General features: G+C 49.6%; 1 protein-coding gene across 1 annotated transcript; it reads left to right on the top strand.

Moving 5' to 3' along the window:
• The first annotated feature begins 911 nt into the window (after positions 1 to 911).
• ECSCR (endothelial cell surface expressed chemotaxis and apoptosis regulator) lies at positions 912 to 18882 on the top strand. Its single transcript, XM_066328857.1, has 11 exons — positions 912 to 1027; positions 9623 to 9664; positions 10168 to 10218; positions 11539 to 11652; positions 12120 to 12173; positions 13995 to 14063; positions 14599 to 14697; positions 15410 to 15508; positions 16062 to 16098; positions 17210 to 17309; positions 17808 to 18882. Exons 1-11 carry the CDS (start codon positions 976 to 978, stop codon positions 17814 to 17816), a joined length of 726 nt encoding a protein of 241 aa, XP_066184954.1. The 5' UTR covers positions 912 to 975; the 3' UTR covers positions 17817 to 18882.
• The last annotated feature ends 339 nt before the right edge of the window (positions 18883 to 19221 follow it).

The raw sequence follows: 19221 nt of genomic DNA, 5'->3' as shown, positions 1-19221 counted from the left end.
CAGCTGCTGGCAGGGGGGTTGTCCCAGCAAAGGCTGCTGTGGAGGCTACCAGCCTTGGGCCTGCTTTTCTGGGGGGTTGGAGGGGTTGGAAGAGACCCACGGAATGTGAGGAGCTGTGCCATGCACGGGGCATCATTCCCTCCAGTCCTGCTGCTGTCTGCCAGCTGTGGGAACAAGGATCCTGCTGGCAGCACAGGACACCCTTGATGTGTCCATGCAGTGAAGGAGAAGCTCCTTTGCCTTTGGCTGAGGCTCTGTGGTGTGTGGGGGGCTGTGGGAGAGGCCTGGACCAGCCTCTCTGACCAGCAGACAGAATCATCTGGCTTTGCATCCTGAACATCCACACAGAAGGACACGGGAGCCTTTCCTAGGTGGAGACACTAAAATGTTTCTCCTCCCGCAAACAGCCACTGACGTCCAGCACAGGATCAATCAGAAGCTCTGGAATTCGCACTGTGGCAGGCAGGACCTGCAGGGACCAGCACAAACCGAGTCAGGCCCAAGAAACCAAACGCTGAGCTAGCCTGGCCCCACAAGGAGCAGTTATTCCTAAATTCCTCGTGGATGTGGAAGAAACCCCCTCTCGGGTGGGAGGGAGGCTCCTGAAGCAGCTCTTACCGCAGGGAGGCTGATGTGGGGAGAATGGGACCTGGGGCACATCCTACCACACAAAACACCTCCCAAACCCCCCAGCACCGTAAGGCAGCCGCTGAGGCCCGGAGCAGGGCATCCCTCCGTGCCGGGAGCCGAATGCCCGGCACAGCTCGGCGAGGTTTCCTCTGCCGCCGGTGAGCGATGGCTCACATCCTCCCGGGCCATAATGGGCTGAAAAACACAGTTCCCCTGTGGATTCAGCCCGTTTCCTCCTATTCTTTGACAGGAAGCTGTGTGAGAGTCAGCCCGGGCAGGCGGATCGCTGCTCGCGGTCCCTCCCGGCATGGCCAGAGGCTCGGCGGGGCACAAAGCAGCGCGGAGATGCTGCTCCCGTGCATCCATCCACTGCTCTGGCTCCTCCTGCTGCTCCCAGGTGAGCTGCTGCGCACAGCCCGGGGAGCAGAGGCGCTGCTGCGTGGGGGGATTTGGGGGGCTCGGCTTCACGGGGGGCTCCAAAGGGAACGGGCACAGGCTGGGAGAGCCGCTGGAAAGCTCAGCCTTCCAGTTCGGGGCTGGGGAAAATGTGACTTTGTCGGGTTTACAGGGTTTGTCTGGCAGTGCTGGAGTACAAAGATTTGTTTCCTGGTTAATGAAAAGAGTGTTTCTGCCGAGGCGTTTGGAGTAAGTGGCTTTTGTCAAATAAGAGTAAAGGTGGGACGTTTCAATGTACAGGACATTGTTTTCCTCAAAAATACTTTTTGTTTGCACTTTTTGCTCTCATTAATGTAAATACAAAGCCCACGTGCACGGCTCGTGCAGAGCACCCCTCGTCCTTGCTGTAATAATTGTGCTGCTTTGGGGTAATTCTGCTTTAACTTCTCTTTCCCATGCGAGTCGAGGTGTGGGATGAAGGAGCTGCTTTCCCTTTCCAAAGGATGACACGTTGCTTTTCCCTGCATTGTCAGGCCCCTCTTGCCTTGCTGACAGCTGTAGTAGCTAGGAGCTGGAACACATTCAAAGGAATATAAAATAATGTGTCTCCAACTCCGAGGTTTTATCATTAAACTATAGAAGTTGCCTCGGGTTACAGCCACTGTGCCGGTAATAATGGGATTTTTAAAAGGCAGAGAATCATAGAATGGTTTGTGTCGGAAAGGAAAGATCATCTCATTCTGCAGAATACAGAATGCAATTTGGTTTGTAGCTGTATAATTCCAAGAAATAAGAGAATGTGGATTGGAAATTTTCTCTTTATTAGAGGGCAGCACTGCTGCCTTCAGCAGGGGGTGGGAATTTGTGCCTGGGATCAGAGCAAGGATCACATCAAGGGGCTTGGAGCGCCTTGGCTACCCTGTGACACTCCCTAATGCTCACCCAGAACGCTGCTTTCCCTCTTAAAACTGCCTGGAAGGGCTTTTATGGAACAGGAATGGCACAGAGGGGGCCAGGTGCCTTCACTGGCTGGGCTGCACCATGCCAAGATCCATGGAGTGGGAATCCCAGAGGCACCAGAATTTCAACTTCCAGGAGCTGCAGCACCAGGTGGAAGGGAAGCCACCCTCCATGCCTCAGTCCCGACAGCATCACTCTGTCCTCTCAAAGCCACCTGTCCAAATTCAGGGACAGGGACTGTCCCCCCCATGGTTACATCACACTTCTCCCACCAAACCAGCCTTCCCTGGAATATGTCCTGGCTCTCTCTTCTGCACTGATCCAACAGCCCCAAAATGGCTTTTTAATTTCATTTTTAATTTGACAGCAAGTCTCGAAGGTGGTGCAGCCCCTGGGGGAAGCTCCTGCACAAGGCAAAGCAGCAGCTTAATGAGAGGGGCAGTGGGGCTCTGTGATGCCGCTGATTTCCCGGCACACGGCAGCTGGAAAAAGGAATTAGAGACTCTGGAACAAGGCTGCCTGTCCCGGGGGCATGGAGGTAACCTTGAGGAGACAGAGAATCAGCTTTGGCTGGACACTTACACCTGCCTGGTCCCACAAAAGCCTTTCAGGCTTTTTGCTCGGTGCAAATTCAGTATTTCATTAAGTTATCATTTCCTTAATTAAACTTCTCTGTTCTCATGGTTATTTCTGAAAGGAGGTTCAAATAAGGGAGGTTCAAACTGTTATTTTGAAATTGCTGAAGTGAGAAGATCTGGCACGTTTCCAATTTGGTTTTCCTCCTCCCAGAAACACTTAGCAGAAAATTTGTCCAAACAAACCTCTTCCTATGGACCCTTTCCATTACAATGGGCAGGCGTTTTCCAGACAAAAGATTTCCACTGAAAAAATTCCTCCTCAAAGCTGATGAAAACCCAGCAGGATTTCCCAGTGTTGTTGTTCCATCCACTGCTCTCCTTATCTGTGCCACAGCCTGTGGATGGATAATGCCATGAGAAATGTGTTATTTCAGAACCAGACATGTATTCTGAGATAGATTTTTGATATAATCAATGGGGTGCAGCTAAAGGACAGGCGCCCGGACTCCAGACTTGCATCCTCAAAGCAGGGCATCCTAAAGCAAATTTCTCAGCCAAGGGTGAGGCCAGCCCAGCCCTGACGTGGTGAACAAGGAAGAGAAAGCAGGAGGTGGTTTGGAGAAGTGTTTGTTCACACAACAAACTGCTCCCTTCGGTAACATAAAACCCCACGGTGACTGCAGATCTGACTGCAGCAGCTTCCAGGAATTCTGTCCCATTTACAATAGGTGAGTCAACAACAGGTGTCCTTGCAGGAGGTGGTGGTGGTGTCCCAAAGCCAGGAACACTCCTGCTGGGAAGCCAGGCTGGAGAGGGGACTTGGGGCTTCTGCAGCACCAGCAAGGCTCCAGCTGGGAGCTCTCCTGGCTCCAGTTCCCAGGGGAGCCCACCCAGCATGACCCAGACACCTCAGCAAGGGAGAAGCTCCCATAGGAGTCCAGAGCAGGCACCAGGATGGTCAGAGGGATGGAGCAGCCCTGCCATGGGGGAAGGCTGGGAGAGCTGGGGGTGCTCACCTGGAGAAGGGAAAGCTCCAGGGACACCTCAGAGCCCCTTCCAGTGCCTAAAGGGGCTCCAGGAGAGCTGGAGAGGAACTTGGGAAGAGGGATGGAGTGACAGGACAAGGGGGGATGTCCTTAAGCTAAGGAAGAGCAGCTCTGCAGGTGGGGTCTCACCTGAGTGGGACAGAATCCCCCCTGCCCTGCTGCCCACACTGTGGGGATAAGAGATATGGGGGGATACATGAAGGCGTAGGAAATGTAGGAATAAAACTTGGGTCATTCACCCAAAATCTGGACTCAGATGAATTGTCAGGCCAAGATGCTTTATCTGCTCTGTAGCTGTTGCCTCTGTGAGACTGGAACCTCTTCCAAGCAGGGTTATCCTTCAACTGCTCCCCTGGCAGTCAAGCCAGGACACTCAAGAAAAGCAGGTGGAAAGAACAGGAATTATGAGAAATCCCTTAGCCACCAGCCCCTTGCACACCTTGTCCCCTGAACCAGTCCCAGCATCACATTGCTGCTTGGTGGGTCATAAACAACATAGGGCAGCACTCAAAAAAACCCTGGGGAATCTTAGAATTACCGGAAAGAATAATCAGTTTGGGAAGAAACTTGGAAAGTCTCCTCTGTAAAGTGCTTTGAGCTCTGCTAATAAATAATATTATTTAAAAAAATGTAGGTAGGCAAAAAGCACAGGCTGGGCTCCAGGTCCCATCGAGCCTGGATTGGTGCCCATTTTTCATTTGCACTGGGCATGGAGTGATTTCCCCTCCAAAATCCCAGACCCAGCCCCAAACCTGAGAAGCAGCATGGCCAGGAGAAGGACAGGACCCACATCACCAGGAGCAAACCCAGAGCTCTAAAATGAGCAGGTCAGGAGGAAACTGGAACCAGCAAGAAGCTGGGAGGGTGATGGAGCAGCAGCCTGGTGGAGCAGTGGTGGTGCGGCCAGGAGAAAAGCCAGGCTGCTTCTCCTTCCAGGAACAATCCCTTGACGTGGACAAACCCACCCTGGGCAGCACAGGGACGCAGCAGAGCTGCTCTCTGCCCACAGCTTCCCCACATTGTTTGTCTCCCTGGTTGTTTTCTACATCCAAGTGGGTTTTAATTGCCTCCCACTAAGATCTGCTTCCAGACTGGCTCACCAGAGAGGAGCATGGAATGTGGTGCTTGGAGAGGATACCCAGGCCCAGCCCTTGAGGACAGGCAGAGGAAGGCAACAATTAATTTTAATTGCTGATGAGATCCGGGATTAATTCCTGGCTCTCTAAACTTTCCGTAACACTTTGACTGAGTCATTACCATTCAGAACAACTTGGCAGCCAGTTGCCAACCCCCCCATGCCACTTGGGAATTAGGCACTTGAACACTTCTGTGGATCTGGCCCCGATTTGGGCTGTCAGTTATCCACCCAGCAGAACAACACTTTTCCTCTCTCTCCTCCACAATTCCCACCCCACCTGTTCTGCTGTGAGAAACACCCTCAAGGCAGAGACACCTTACTGAGGCACTTAATAAAACAGGACCTAGGCTCTGGCAGAACTCTCTGCTTTCTAGGTTTCCAAAAGAAGAGTTTTTCCCTTGTGGAAGTCCTAAGAATTGGGTGTTGCTCACTGCTGCCATGTTTCACCCAGGAAACAGCTGCACCTGTGTTAAGTGGTTGGTGATTTTTTTTCTTGGGTCATCTGACAGAAGTGCCAATAACTGAGTCGCAAAGCCTATTTTTAGCTTGCTGGATCTCTTATCTGAAAGTGTTTTTAAGCACAGGGTGACAAAGAGGTACAGCTCTGCCCTGTGAGCTCTGCAGGTGCGACATCCTCCAAAAGGCAGGGAAGGGACGAGTCCAGGGTTCCTTGTCTCTGGGAATAGATGCTCCCTCTCCATCAGCAGTTCTGAGTGGACAGGAGCAGTCCCTGTGACTCCACTCCAGTGACAGAGGTCCTCCCCAGTGACTCCAGCCCTCTGTGAACAAAGGCTGGACACCACATGCCTGCCTTGAGCCTGATCTAAAAACTGCTGAAACCTTTCCAACAGCTGGCTCAGATCTCTATAGGAGGCCCTGGCAAAGTTTGGGGTTTTAAGTAGTCCCTCTCTTTGGTCAGCAGCTGGAAAAACCATGATTTAAATGTCTACAATTGCCAAAAATAATACCAAAGCAGAAATACCTAAAATTCATCTGTCTTTTGGTTGACATCACCCTCTTTGTGCTGAGGAGTGAGTGGGGTAAGCTGCTGGCTTTGGGAATATCTCAGCTGCCATGAGAGAAGGCTCCAGGTCAGTCTAGACACGTCTAGCCCCAGAGAAAAACTGCCAAAAACAGAAATCCAAAACTCTCCTGTTTACCCGTCGGAAAAATTAACCGGAAAGCAGCAAGCACTGAAATGCAGCTGCAGCCCTGACGTGCTCCTCTGCAGCCCTGCAGCTCCGGTGCCTAACTGGGACTTTCCCATGACAGCACGAGCACAAAGCCGTATTTCCCATCATAAATCCCTCAGCCAGCTCCCAGTCTCCACCCAGGACTGCACGGTCCAGCTGTAAATCCCTTGCACCCAAACACGCAACAAACTCCTTGGCAGTGCTTGCCCTCGTGGAAGGGCTTTGATGCTTATTGCAATTCCAGCTGCGCCAGCCGTGTCCCGATTATTGCTGGGAGCTGTTTATTCAGCCAGGGCTCTCCATGCTGGCAGCAGCACTGGGAGGGGATGGTTTCCAACTCCAGAATCCCCTGGGATAGCTGCAGGGCGCCGCGACACGTGGCGCACTTTGTTCATCCCCATCCTGCTGCCCAGCCCCACAACGGGAGTTTGGTCTCATCCTGCTTTGCACAGATCCCTCCCGCTCCTGGGGGATCTGGGATGCTGAGCACCCTCCCCAAAAGAGAACACTGAATAGAACAGGACTTTTGCTTGTTTGAGTTGGCAGGGAAGGCATAACAAGCAGCAGCGGCCAGAAGTCGGAGCCAGGCCTGCTCCACTTTGAAATGGAGTGTGGATGTGTTTAGAGAAGCCAGGGCCATTGATTCCGGAGCAGAATGCCAGAAGGGGATCTCCAGCCCTCAGCCTCCCCACAGCAACACTCCAGAGCAGGGCAGGCCTCAGCCCAGCCACAGGAACTCTGGGAACTGAGCATCTTTTTTTACAAGGACCACAAGGTGTAGGTTTGCAAACAGAGAACTTCAGAAGGTCTCCAGTGTGACTCTCAGTGAGAGGATGTGCTGCAGTGAAGAAAGTGTTGTGTACAATAATTTCCTCCTGTCCAAGGGGTGCTGGACCTAGCCCGTGGATGGTCCCATCAGGGATGGCAGAACATGGCAATGTCACCTCCCTCACCCTCAGCTTCCTCCCATCCCCAGAGGCTCTGTTCAAGCTCTCAGATTTCTCCTCATCTGCACCAAAACTGGTGGAATAAATGTCCAGCTCAGTACTTCCATTCCCCTTTCCCTTTGGCAAAGGCTAAGTGCAGACAGCAGCTCTTTCTCCAGAAATTCTGGGTGCTTCCACACACCATGTCCCTGAAAAAGTATCTGTGAGCATTTCCATAAATGTGCCACAGCTACTTCTCCCCACAGGAAAACAAGACAATGGGTCCTGCAAGGGAATTCTGGAGAAAGAGGGGCTCTTTGAATCTGCTGCTGGAGGATATTGACTCCCCATGATGATCTCAGCACATTATTTTTTGTGCTGAATGTAGAGAGTATCTTAAGGCATTTGCAAACCAATATCCAGAATCACCCTCCTTCCTCAAAAGAAGCATCTCTACCTCTTCAGGAAGGACAAACATGTGCCTAAAACATTCTTTTTTTCCCATTATATTAATTGATTTAGTAGGTGATGAAACAGCTGCCCATAACCCTGTCTCTTACTGCCCTGATGCTCCTTTAAGTTCTTTAAGCTCTTCAAAACCCCCAGGGAATGATATCCCATAAATTCTCCAACACAATCACTCCTAGCACCTCACTGCCCCTGTGCTACGGCAGGTTCTTATTGCCCAGCCTCCCTTTTCCTTGCTGCACATAAAGGTCTTTGTTTCCTGATCCTGCTCCAAATGGAGTCAGAAAACCAAGCAGTCCCTTCCTCTCTGAGTGATTAAAGATCTGATCCTGTCTCCTCTTTCATGGATTGAACAGGACAGTTTTTCCAGCCTGCTGCCCAGTAAATTAGAAGAGAAAAACATGGAAAAGGTCTGAAAAGTCCAGTCTGATTTTCACAGCCAAACCAAACCATGTCTGGGGAATAACCACATTTTATAATGTTTTCACCATGGTTTACACACTTCCTGTCTGGCTGGGATCATGGTCATGAAGTCTCAGACACAAAAACAATTATAGCTCCAAAGCAATTCCATGAGGAAAATGAGATCCATCAGGAGGGGTGCCGAGGGTGAGCTCTGAGCCAGAGCCACACTCAGTGCTGAGGATCTCCTTCCCAACACCCTTCCTGCCAGGATCCTCAGCCTCCCCCAGGCACCAGCAGCTCATGGACCTACCCCAAAGTTCATCTACATGACCCCTGCAGCTCCTGGCATCAAATCCTGGAATCACAGTGTGATTCGGGCTGGGAGGGACCCTAAAGCCCATCCAGCCCCACCCCCTGCCATGGCAGGGACACACCACTGTCCCAGGCTGCTCCAAGCGCTGTCCAGCCTGGTCTGGGACACTGCCAGGGATCCAGAGGCAGCCACAGCTGCTCTGGGCACCCTGTGCCAGGGCTTCAGCATCCTCACAGGGAGAATTTCCTTCCAGGAGGGCAGGTTCTGGCTGAAAACAGGCACCGCTGTGCCTTGGCTGGTGTTGCCTGGCTGGACCCTCCCCTGCACCTCCTGCAAAGGCCCTGCTCCCACCACAGTGCCCTGAGTCATGAGGGGACAGTGTGCTGGAAGGATTCAACCTTCCCTGCTGACCCTTTCTGCCCAAATCCTTTTACTCCCATGGGACTCTGGAGAGATGGATCACCAGGGGAGTCAGATTCAGCTGCTTTCTGTACCTGTGGTGTCATTTCTTTCATTAAACCTAACCACGGAGAGCACCAGGGTCACCACCAATAACCATTTGAAAATCCCAATTAAGGATGTACATTCCAGCAATGACAGACTCAAAGTCACCTTCCCAAAGTTATACCAGCTGGGTTTGATTTGAGCATTTAAAGTGCATTTACATTTTCCAGGTCTTGTCCTAGAGTGTGGCACATTTCTTTCTCCCATTTTCAAGGGCGGCATTTTTAATTGGCACCTCATGTAACCCTTGGGGTTGCACTAGATGACCTTGAAAGTTCCTGTCCAAGCCAAAATACTCTGCTCTGTGACTCCATGAGCACAGGACTGCAGGAGCTGGGGCTTAAAGGAAAACATCGTGGATGCTGAGAGTAGGAAATGTGAGGGATTGGGGCAGGGATGCTTTGTCAGGAATCCAAAAGAAAAGCAAACAAATAAACGAAACAAAGCCACCTTTCAGTTGAGGAACTGAACTGGGGACCCAGTGAAACACCTACAACCTTGAATGGACCTCCAGGACTATCCAGTCCTATGGGGAAGGCAGCTCCTGAGGGCTGCAGCTCCCTCCAGACTCACAGCCCAAGGCTTCAGCTTCCCAGGATACACAGGATAGGAAGGAGAACAGTCCCATCGGCTCCTGGAAGCCTTTACAAACATCAGCCATCCATTCCTTAAGATCTCAAGGGAACAAAGTGCCCAAATGTGTGTCTTACCTCTGAACAGCTCCAGAACACAGGTCACACACCCTTCTGCGCCAGGGCTGAGCTGAGGCAAACAGCTCCCGGGGAGGGAATGACCCCGTGGATTTCTATGGCCTCCCAAAGGGGAGGAGGACATTTTTTTTCTGGCTGGATAAACTCCACTACTCACTTACTCAGAGCCTGATAGTTTTACACTCAGTAAAACTTCTTTGCTACTGCTTCTCTGCTAATGCTTTTTGGGGAATCCCGTATTTCCAAGTCATTCTGACAAGATGAGGAAACCCCAAACCACACAAGGAACGAGAACAGCAGTGCATTAGTGACCACCACAGCTGAGCACCACTCACACTTTGCTCTTTCCTTTCAGGTTCTACAGGTTCCACAAACTCCTCCACCCCCGCTGGAACAGGTACCTCTGCCTTGTGGTATGCTTTCTGTCTGTTTGGATGTGGAGGCACATGGAGATGGGGGATGCAAATGGAGAGGTCCCAAATGGGACCCTGATTCAGAACTCCCTTCTGTTGAGGGATCTTCTCCAGGATCCTGCCTCTGCCCGCCCCATCCATCACCACTCACCCCCAGATCTCCAGGGGACATGGAGGGCACTGTGCCCCAGAGGCTGACCTGGCTTGGCTCCCTTTTGTCCAGAAGGGAGTGAGGCTGTGCTCAGGAAGCCTGGGGAAAGCGGAGGGATCCCACCTCATCTTTGCTCCCTGTTTCCCCAGCTGCTTCCTAGAGATCCATGGAGCCACAGCCACAGCGGTGACAAACCCTCTCCTCAGCATCTCTTGCTCCCCTCACCCTTTCTGCTCTGTTGGCTACAATGGCCCCTTTCTGGCCCATCCTCCAACCCTCCCTGTGGGATCCCACCAGCCTGGAAATGTCACCTCCATGTGTCTGCTTGTGTTCCAGGTCAATCCCAACCAACAGCGCCCAGCCCTGAAGCCAAGAACAACAGCTCAGGTAATGCTCAGCTGGAGACCAAGGAGAGTGGCTTGGGGCCATCTCAGTGTGGAACTGGTCTGCCCTCAGCCCAGCTGGGCCACCCTGCAGTAACTGGGGCTGGGCAGAGGGCACTGCTGAGGAGGAAGGAAATTTTGTGGTGTCAGGGCTTCTGATCCAGCCAACTCACCCCACAGGGATCAAGGCACAGGTGTGAGCAAAACCAGAGGGGAAAAAAGTCTTCAAATTGAATAGGGAGAATGAGATGATCATAGAGTGGAATCCCAGGATGGTTTGGTTTGGAGGAGACCTTAAAGCTCCTCCCATTCCCCACGGGCAGGGAGACCTGCTATCCCAGGTTATTCCAAGCTCTGTCCAACCTGGCTGATTTCTAAGATCCCTTCCAACCCAAGCCTTCCTTGGATTTTGTGACATGTACAGAAAACCAATTACACAATAAATAATCTCTCCAGCTCCACCTCCACATCTGTTAGTGTCCAACTGGATCTTTGGAGACAGATCTCTTCCTGCTATGTTTCAGGAAAAAAAAAAAATCTAAGCATAGCTATGCTTCCAGAAGGACCCCAAAATTATAAGGAATAAAATCTCAAAAAAGATCTCTGCTTCCAAGGCTTGCAGATAAAAAGAAACTTAAACTTAATCCTACATTCTAATATTTCAGTGAAGCATTTGGATAAAGGGAAAAAACCCCACCACAGTAACCTTGAAACCATTTCACCATTTTCTCAATTTATTGGAAAGCCAAGGGCAGTCTAGACAAGGAGCATGCCTGTAAATTCCCAGCTGGTCATCCACTCTTCCTTGCAGAGGGACTATTTGAAGCTTTTCCCCTCACATCTTGCTCTGGATTTGGTGCAGTTTGGAGCAGGTTGAGGCAGAGGACGGAGCCTCCAGACAACTTTAAGAGCTGAATTATTTGTGCTTGGAGGCTCTCAGTGAAATGAAAGGCGTAAGTTGGCATTTCAGAACACAAGGAAATGATCGCGTGGTGCCAGGCAGCTCCAGGCAGGCCAAGTGTCCAGTGACAAAAACACCTTCACTTTTCAAGGCAGGGAAAGAAGCAGTGGCAAACCCTGACTTTCTCCTCGTGTTTGCTGAGCTCTGCCAGCTCAGCATCCCCTCACAGTGAAAAGAGCAAAAGGAAATTCCAAAGTACAAGAGCTCCTTGAGTCTGAGCAGGATGAAGGCTATTTCCATGCTTTCCCTAGCAGATTATTCCTAACTCTCAAGGAATTTGAGGGCTCTGCAGTAGCTGTGCCCTCTCCCAGCTGTTTCTGAGCTGAAGTTTAAATTTAAAGTAACACCACCATTTCCCTACAGAGCGATCAGTAAAACCAGCACCGACCAACCTGAGCCTCACCTCTGTGGGTCAAAATACTCCAGCCAAACCCTCCCCCACCACTGCAACAACCCCGACAGCAGCCACTGAGAGAGGTAAGGATGGAAAACTCAAATATTTGCTCACGCAGGACCTGTTTGTGCCTCCCTCCTTATTCAGGCCAAACTGCAGGCATCAGAATATTGGGCTACTCTACCCTGTGCTGGTTATTCAGCAATTCTGCAAATATTGAATTTCTTGGAGTCTTTGCTGAAAGAGCAGCTCACTCCAGCTCTCCAGATGGACACAGCCCAGCCAAGCCCACATCAGAAAATCCAGATCATGCTTTATTGAGTACTGGAGCAGCTCCAGCCTCCCCAGGCTCCCTCTCCCAAGCTCACCTGCCAGGGACACTCTGAAGTGACTCCATACCTGGCTAACTGGGCATCCTGATGTCTGTCTGGAGGGAAAGTATCATGCAAATAAAGATTTTTTTACTCCACGGGCACCCAACGGCTCTCCACAGTGGAATTTGTGGTGGCTTCCCAAGTTAATTGTCCTTTCTCATGTTTTCTTTATCTAGATGATAAATCCAGTGGAAACAGAAGCATGGCAGCTCCTTCTCCAACACCTCAAGGTATTTTGTCCTTTTGGAGACAAACAATAAGATCAGATCATTTGATGGCAATCAATGGCACAGGTTCTCTAAACATGAGTCTTTTTTGGAGGGTAAGCCATCCAAAATCATGTCTGGTGTCTTTATAAGCAGTGATAAAACACAAGATAAATGCTCTTAACATCCTCTGCTGGGATGAATTTGAGCAGCTGAACAATGGATCTCTGTTTAGGAGAGGGGAGTCCTTTTAAAATCTTTTTAAAGAAATATAATTTTGCTTTTGACAGTTTGCTTAACCCAACCTGTAAGCACAAATTAGAGAATTTCATAAGAGTTTTCTCAGAATAAGGGCAGAATACAAGTGACTGGAAGACTGAAATCTGACAACTGAGCTTCTCCATTAAAAATTCAGCCTCAAAAAGCTGCAATGGTCAAGAAACTGCTCTGCCTCTCCAAGTACCTGTCAGATCTCTAAGACAAGCAAGGTGAGGTGTGTGTGCCTACACAGATGCCCACCCAGCACGGCTGTGGCCAGCTAAGCCAGGAGCCCTTTGCTCAGAGCAGATTGTTTTTCATTCCAACCTTGATTTACCACTGAGAAAGAAGCTCCACACATCTTTGACTAAAGATGCTGATGCTTCCAAAAGCCAGGTCTCCCATCGTGTGAGACCCAATGTTTCCCAGGGATGGGGTAACCGTGCCAGGCTCAGCAAACCACAGCTTCTGCCTGTGGCTAGAAGAACAATTTCAGAATGAAACAAAGAATTTGATGAGTGAGGAAAAAATTGTACAGCAGCAGACCCTGCTTCTCCAGACTGTTCTGCTCTTTGTGGCTTCTGAAACAGCTAGATTTATTATTTCATGCCTTTCCCTCCTTTTCTTCTGGATTTTGGCAAAATCCCATTCCAAATCAGGGATGTTTGCTGTAGGACAGGACCTGGGTTCAGCTGCTCCCCGGGGTAGCACCAGGAGCTGTGCACAGCTCTCCAGGAACCCTTGGCCAGTGCTGCTGCTGGGAAGGTGGAGATGGGAGAGCAGGGAAGAAGATCCTACTTGACCTACGGATGATCTTCTGAAGCTCTGAAGTATCACTTCGAGTCTCCTGGCAGGGCCTGTAGCTGCTCATTAAGGTTGATGCAGACACTCTGGCTGTTCAACAACAGCCTGGAGGCAGCAAGGGATGTTCTTTCTCTGTACAAGTGAAACACATGGGTTGGCTTTACATTTCCTTGCACAGGCACTGGAAGCAGCTGTCACAAACCAAGCAGCTTCACACAAGCCACTTTATCCCACTGAGAACTGGAGTCCTTGATTGGACAAAGCTGCTGCCACAGCTAGACTACATATGGTGTACAAGTTTGCCCAACTCAAACAAGTTTAATTACTTCTAGATGACCCAACACAGCAAATCCACTCATTTCAGGTCCAGGGACAAGCCACTCACTCAGTCCACACCAATATTCTCCAATATTTTTTCCCTTAATCAGACTTATTTTAAAGTCTCAATGTTTATGACCTACAGCACATCTATAACTTTCCCAGTTCAGTCTTCCAGCCTTGCCTTGCTGTTTCTGCCCCAAACCTGTACCTGAGACTGCAGAGTTTATAAAAGAGTTTATAAAAGCATATTTGGATTTTGGTTTCCTAGGTTTCCATTTGCACATGGAAAATAGTACAAAGTATGTTTGGTGGGAAGCTTTTAGTATGGAGGTGGGAGTATCAATTCCACATTTCCCCAGGTATTGCCAGAACTACTGTGAATCCATTCTGCTCTCCATTAATTCCTCTGGTTCTTGGATGTCACTGGAGGTCAAGACTCACATTCTGTGTCTTTCTGTGCAGGTCAGGATCCCATGAGGAATGAGAGCACCACAGCATCAGCGACTCAAGGTGCTTCCTCCTCGCAGAGAGGTGATTCCTGCTCCCTGTTTTATAATCCTCTGCATGGCCAGCACCAGGGCCACCACATGGCTGTCTTCAAGGCAGTGTGAACACTGAGGGGTTTTACTGAGGGGTGATGAACATCCCACCCAGCCCTTGAAAAGCCTCTAAAGCTCTGCAGAAACAGCACTTCAGAGCAACCTCTTGAGCCTGGGAACAGGAAGAAAGGTGTCATTATGGGAAAAGGTTGTAAAAGGAGAGAGACTGAACCAACTCCCTCCTCAAATGCAGGGCCAGCGCTGACTTTGACCTTTCCTCATTGGGTTCCCAGAAGGAAATCCTGTGGCTGTTCTCAGCTTGTCCATAAAAGGGGCCCCACCAAGGCAATGATTCCACACAGGTCACACTCACTTTGCTGTTAAGATTGATGGGCCTGGCCATGATCCAAACTTGGTCTCTTCAATGAAGTGCAAGCGAGAGTTAGGGCCTCTAGCATCATTAGGAATCCTCTTCCCAGCCATGGAAGAATGACTTTTATGTAAATCTACACTTCTCCCCTCTGTAGGCACCTCAAAACCCATCACCCCAACACCCAACTCCTCCAGCCAATTACCTGAGCCCACCCCAACAGACGAGAAATCACCGCTGACGGTGGCAGCTTTTGGTAAGGTCCTGTGCCACCCGGGGAGAGGAGGGGGCTCTCTTTCACCGGGCCATGCTGGTTTGGACACCCAACTTCATGAGGCCCTTGCACAGGGTGCCCAGAGAAGCTGTGACTGTCCCTGGATCCCTGGATGTGTCCAAAGCCAGGCTGGACACTGGGGCTTGGAGCAACCTGGGATGGTAGGTGTCCCTGCCATGGCAGGGGGTGCAATGGGATGATTTTTAAGGTCCCTCCCAGCCCAAACAATTCTAATTTCTTGTGCAAAGAACTGTTTGATTGATTGAGGCCTGATGTCAGTATTAAATCTATAATTGATTTAAAGAGTCTAGAGGTGGTTTATGGGACAGATAACATCACCCACTGCTCTAGCTTGTCTCTCCTTGTTACATTACATATTTATTTGGCGTTACACACTTTTGGGATAAGATTTACCTACTGTAGCAGGAACATACGGACTCTTATCAATCCTCAGTGTAATCAACTGACCTCTGCCTTTCTGTCACTGCCTTACCAATTAAGTATTTATTGATTAAGTATTCGTAGAAGCCCTTTGAGGTTAAAACACAGGAGGATAAAGCTATTTGTTCTAACAACTGTTTGCTTCTCTGCCTATTACAAACCATGCTCACATTAATGAAAATATAGATTTCCTAGCCAAATTTTGATGTCAGAGTCTCTCTGTTACTCAGACAGTTCTTTCCTCCATCACCAGGTGTGATCAGCTTTGTCGTTATCCTGATAGTGGTGGTCATCATCCTGGTCAGTGTGGTCAGCCTGAGGTTCAAGTGCAACCACTCCAAGGACTCAGAAGGTATTTGTCTGGGGAAATCTGTGCTTCCCTAATCAACAAGTCATCAGCTTCCGTGTGGATCTGGCAATTCCTAAAAGATGCATTTGAAAAGCTTACACAGTGGTGGGGAGATTTGGAAGCCAGGGTAGAACATGGATTGAGCAGTCAGGAATGCAGTGTGACCTCCTCGCTAGAGCCCCAGCCCAGCCTCACCTGGATGTGGTCTCAGATTTCCTGCAGCTCAAATTCCAAGAGGTGGTCAGCTCTTTCAGCGAAAATCGTGGAGTTTGACACTCCTTTCCCTTAGGAATCCCATTTCCCACGGAGCAGTGCCCAGCAGAGGGCAAGGCTGCTCTGCACCAAGGCAGAATCCTTCCTAAAGCCCAGCAGGGCCAGCAGGTTCTGCCTGCACATCCCCTTAGCTGAAGGGTTCTCTCTAATCAACTCTTTCCCCCACAGTGTCTCCAATCTCATTCAGATTTCATTTATATCCCTGCATGAAGTAATTCAGAATAGAGCTGGCTTATTTTATGACTTCTCACTTCTACATCACCACCTGCTTTTCTCCCCCCAGACAAACAGAAACCAGGAGCCTCCATGGTATCAGAGAGGTAAGGCTGCTCACGCCACCCACATCTGATTGAGAGTGCCTGTTTTATCCCAGAGCTAATTTTAGCAAGGAAAAGAGTCTGCTTTGGTTATTTCAGGTGGAAGGAAGCTTGTCAAGACATCTCTGAGAGAGTTAGAAAAGCAAAACCAGCTTTAATAACACCTCATCCTCTGATAGAGACAGATAGAAGATCGATATTTTTAGGGGGCTCATTTCAAAGCTGTACTGAGACAAGACTCATCCCCTTCCCAAAGCAGACTGATTGTCTTCCTTGCCTAGATAGAGCCTTGAGGTCTAAACTCGAGTTTCTGGATCTCAAAGCAGTCTCAGATATCTCCCAAGATGCCCATTACTGTTTCCCAAAGGAGCCCCAGTTCAGAGACTTTTGGAAGAGAAGCATCAAGCAGAGAATGGTCCACCAGAGCCCCATGGTCCATCACTGCTATTCCAGAGAGCCTGAATGTGGGAAAACATCAGGAAACAAGAGCTGGAAGGGACCAAAACATATTGCTCCTATTTTTCCATCTGATAGTTTCCTAAACCCTGCTTTGGAAAGGGACAAGGGACACAGGGAGGAAAGTCTGTAAGTATTTAGGTGCCAGATTTGCAACAGCATGAGTGGTCACTAAATACTCCTAAAGATTGTGATCCAAGGGATCTGAAGCCACTGAGGCAGAACATGCAAGAAAATAGAACAGTGCCTAAGGTCCCCTGACCCCCAAAGTCATCCAGCCTCCACTGGCAAGGAATGCACATCTCAGCCCTCAGGATAGGAAAAAAAAGGGGAATTCCACCTTCCAAAGCCTTGTAACTCACTGTGGATGGGCCTGAATCAGGACAGCAGCTCTGTGCGTGGTGGAAACAAAACTGATCCCCTGTATCACCCTCAGCCTTGCGTGTTTGCCTCCAGTTTTGTGCAAAGAAATTTTGTCCCTGGAGGTGTCCAAGGAACACCTCCCTGGACATGGCACTCAGTGCTCTGGTCTGCTTGACTGCTCAAAGATTGGACTCAATGATCTTGGAGGTCTTTTCCAACCTCCATGACTCTGTGATTCTGTGATGCCTTCTGTTGTTTCCCAGAGTAATTCATTATCTCCTTCTCTCCTTGGCAGCTGCTCGGCAGACACGAGCCAGAAGGGGAACAGCATCACTCTGATCTCCATGAAGAACATCAACACCAACAACAGCATGAGCTACCCTCCATCAGAAAAGGTTTCCCTTTTCAGCCTTGCTATTTAGGGAATCAGCTGGGGATCATTTCTCTTGCTGTATAAGAGTGTGCCTTGAGGTATTTCTTTGCTCTTTTATTCCTTCAGAAATATGACAAAAGCCACCAAACATCTAAAAGTCCAAACTGCTTCCAGTGACCCTGGTGAAAAGTTTGAGTGCCCATCTCAGATTTACCTGGGCTGGCTGAACTCGAGGTGCCAAGTTTACCTCATGGCCAGCTGCAAAGCTGGAGGGGTTTGTCATTAAATGAAGAGGTCTGTGAGAAATCGAGGTCTCACCCTCCAGCCCAGCTTATCCACTTCTGCCCCACAAGTGGTTGAAGCACACCCCCATCAGTGCTCTCAGATCCATCCCACAGGAGGAATTAATAAAATTTTCGGTTGTTTTGAAGCTGGGACTGAGTTTGGGAGAACACATTGCTCTGCTCCCTTTGTCAGCCCAACCAGGCTGATGATGAACCACGTTTTGTTCTTTTGGCAGGTGCTATGAAGCCAAGAGCCCAGAGCTTGAAGTTGACATGCAACAACCAGCAGTGGCTTTCTAGGTTCTTTTATTTTTCCTTCGGAGAAAGAGCAAGGGTGGACTTTTTATATAAATTATTATGTCCTTCCTGATCAGTACATTTACAGCAGTGCCCTACATAGCTTCCCCACTTGGGGCCCAAGGGCTTTCTCCAGTTACAGCCTGCCACGCTCCGTGGCTGCTATCTAACTCTGTTTTTGATATGCCTTCAAACACTCAGACAATTCCAGCAGCAAGAAGCACCAAGGCACCATCCACTCCACAAGAAACCTCTGCCTTAGATTAATGGCCTTTATGGTCTGTGTCAGGCAGCCACGGGCTCATTAATCAGGATAGCCCCACGTCGAGCCAGACCCGTGTGCTGGGAAAGCCTGATCCAAAGCTGAAGGCCTGATGGGACTTAAATGCCCAAGTTCTAGGTCAAATCCCAGCAGGACTGCTCCAAGCCCCTTATCCCTGGTGCCCTCATTGTCCCCACAGCAGTGGGATGGTCACACCCACCTACCTCACAGGGTTGTTGTGAGGCCTTGTTAATCCCTGTCTGTAAAGCATTTGGAGAGCCATGAATTAAAGCTGCTGCTGAAATGCAAATTGCCATTTTAAACACTTTATTATTATTATTATTATTAATAACAATGGAGCTTCAGGAAGGCAGATCATTATCTCCCCACATGCTCAGAGGTTCAGCTGAAGTGTAAGGAACAAAGACATCGGGGTTTATCTCAGTGTAAAATGAATGCTCACAAGCAAAATGCTGAGCTCCTTCAGCTCCTGGAGTGTGGCAGCCCAAGTTTGCCAGAAGAGCTTCCATCATCTCCATCACTGCTTTCCCAAAGCTTCCTGAGACTAGGAAGAGCAGCACTCCCTGTGCAATGCAAGAGGCAGCTGTGCTTTGCAGCTGGCAAGGAAATGTTCAGCAAAAAAAATTGCAAATTTTCAAAGCTCCTGGTAAAGAGGCGACCTTTAGCCTCTGACATCTGCACCCGTAGTTTGATACGTTGTTTTTTAATAAATGAAGCTTTTCTGGTAACATTTATGAAAAGTGTTATCACTCACCCAGGCTTCACCAGACTGGTGAATTTGCTTAACACAGAATCCCAGATAATTCCCAATTAGATGGACCCAGATAGCTCCAGTTCCCAGAGAACTGTGACTCCACACATGGAGCACAACAAGCAGATTTTTAGTGAAAGTAAAGCTTTAACAAATCTCCCCTGACCTCTTGAGATTCCATAGGGTCTCACCACTGCTTTAGTTTTCCTGCTTTGGGCATCCTTCCTCCTACAGGCCCTTGAAGGTGTTAAAATGAGGGTGGGCAGGCCCTGGCACAGGGTGCCCAGAGCAGCGGTGGCTGTCCCTGGATCCCTGGCAG

The sequence above is a fragment of the Sylvia atricapilla genome, chromosome 14 (assembly GCF_009819655.1).
Source record: "Sylvia atricapilla isolate bSylAtr1 chromosome 14, bSylAtr1.pri, whole genome shotgun sequence".
Classification (NCBI taxonomy): domain Eukaryota; kingdom Metazoa; phylum Chordata; class Aves; order Passeriformes; family Sylviidae; genus Sylvia; species Sylvia atricapilla.
The sequence above is the reverse complement of the archived record's forward strand: the minus strand, read 5'-3'. Positions and strand labels throughout refer to the sequence as shown.

Bases quoted from the DNA above. Each gene is read 5' to 3' on its own strand.
- ECSCR (XM_066328857.1), top strand. From the start codon at position 976: ATGCTGCTCCCGTGCATCCATCCACTGCTCTGGCTCCTCCTGCTGCTC. The intron at 10,219-11,538 runs GTAATGCTCAGC...ATTTCCCTACAG, and splicing joins AGCCAAGAACAACAGCTCAG to AGCGATCAGTAAAACCAGCA. The intron at 15,509-16,061 runs GTATTTGTCTGG...TTCTCCCCCCAG, and splicing joins CCACTCCAAGGACTCAGAAG to ACAAACAGAAACCAGGAGCC.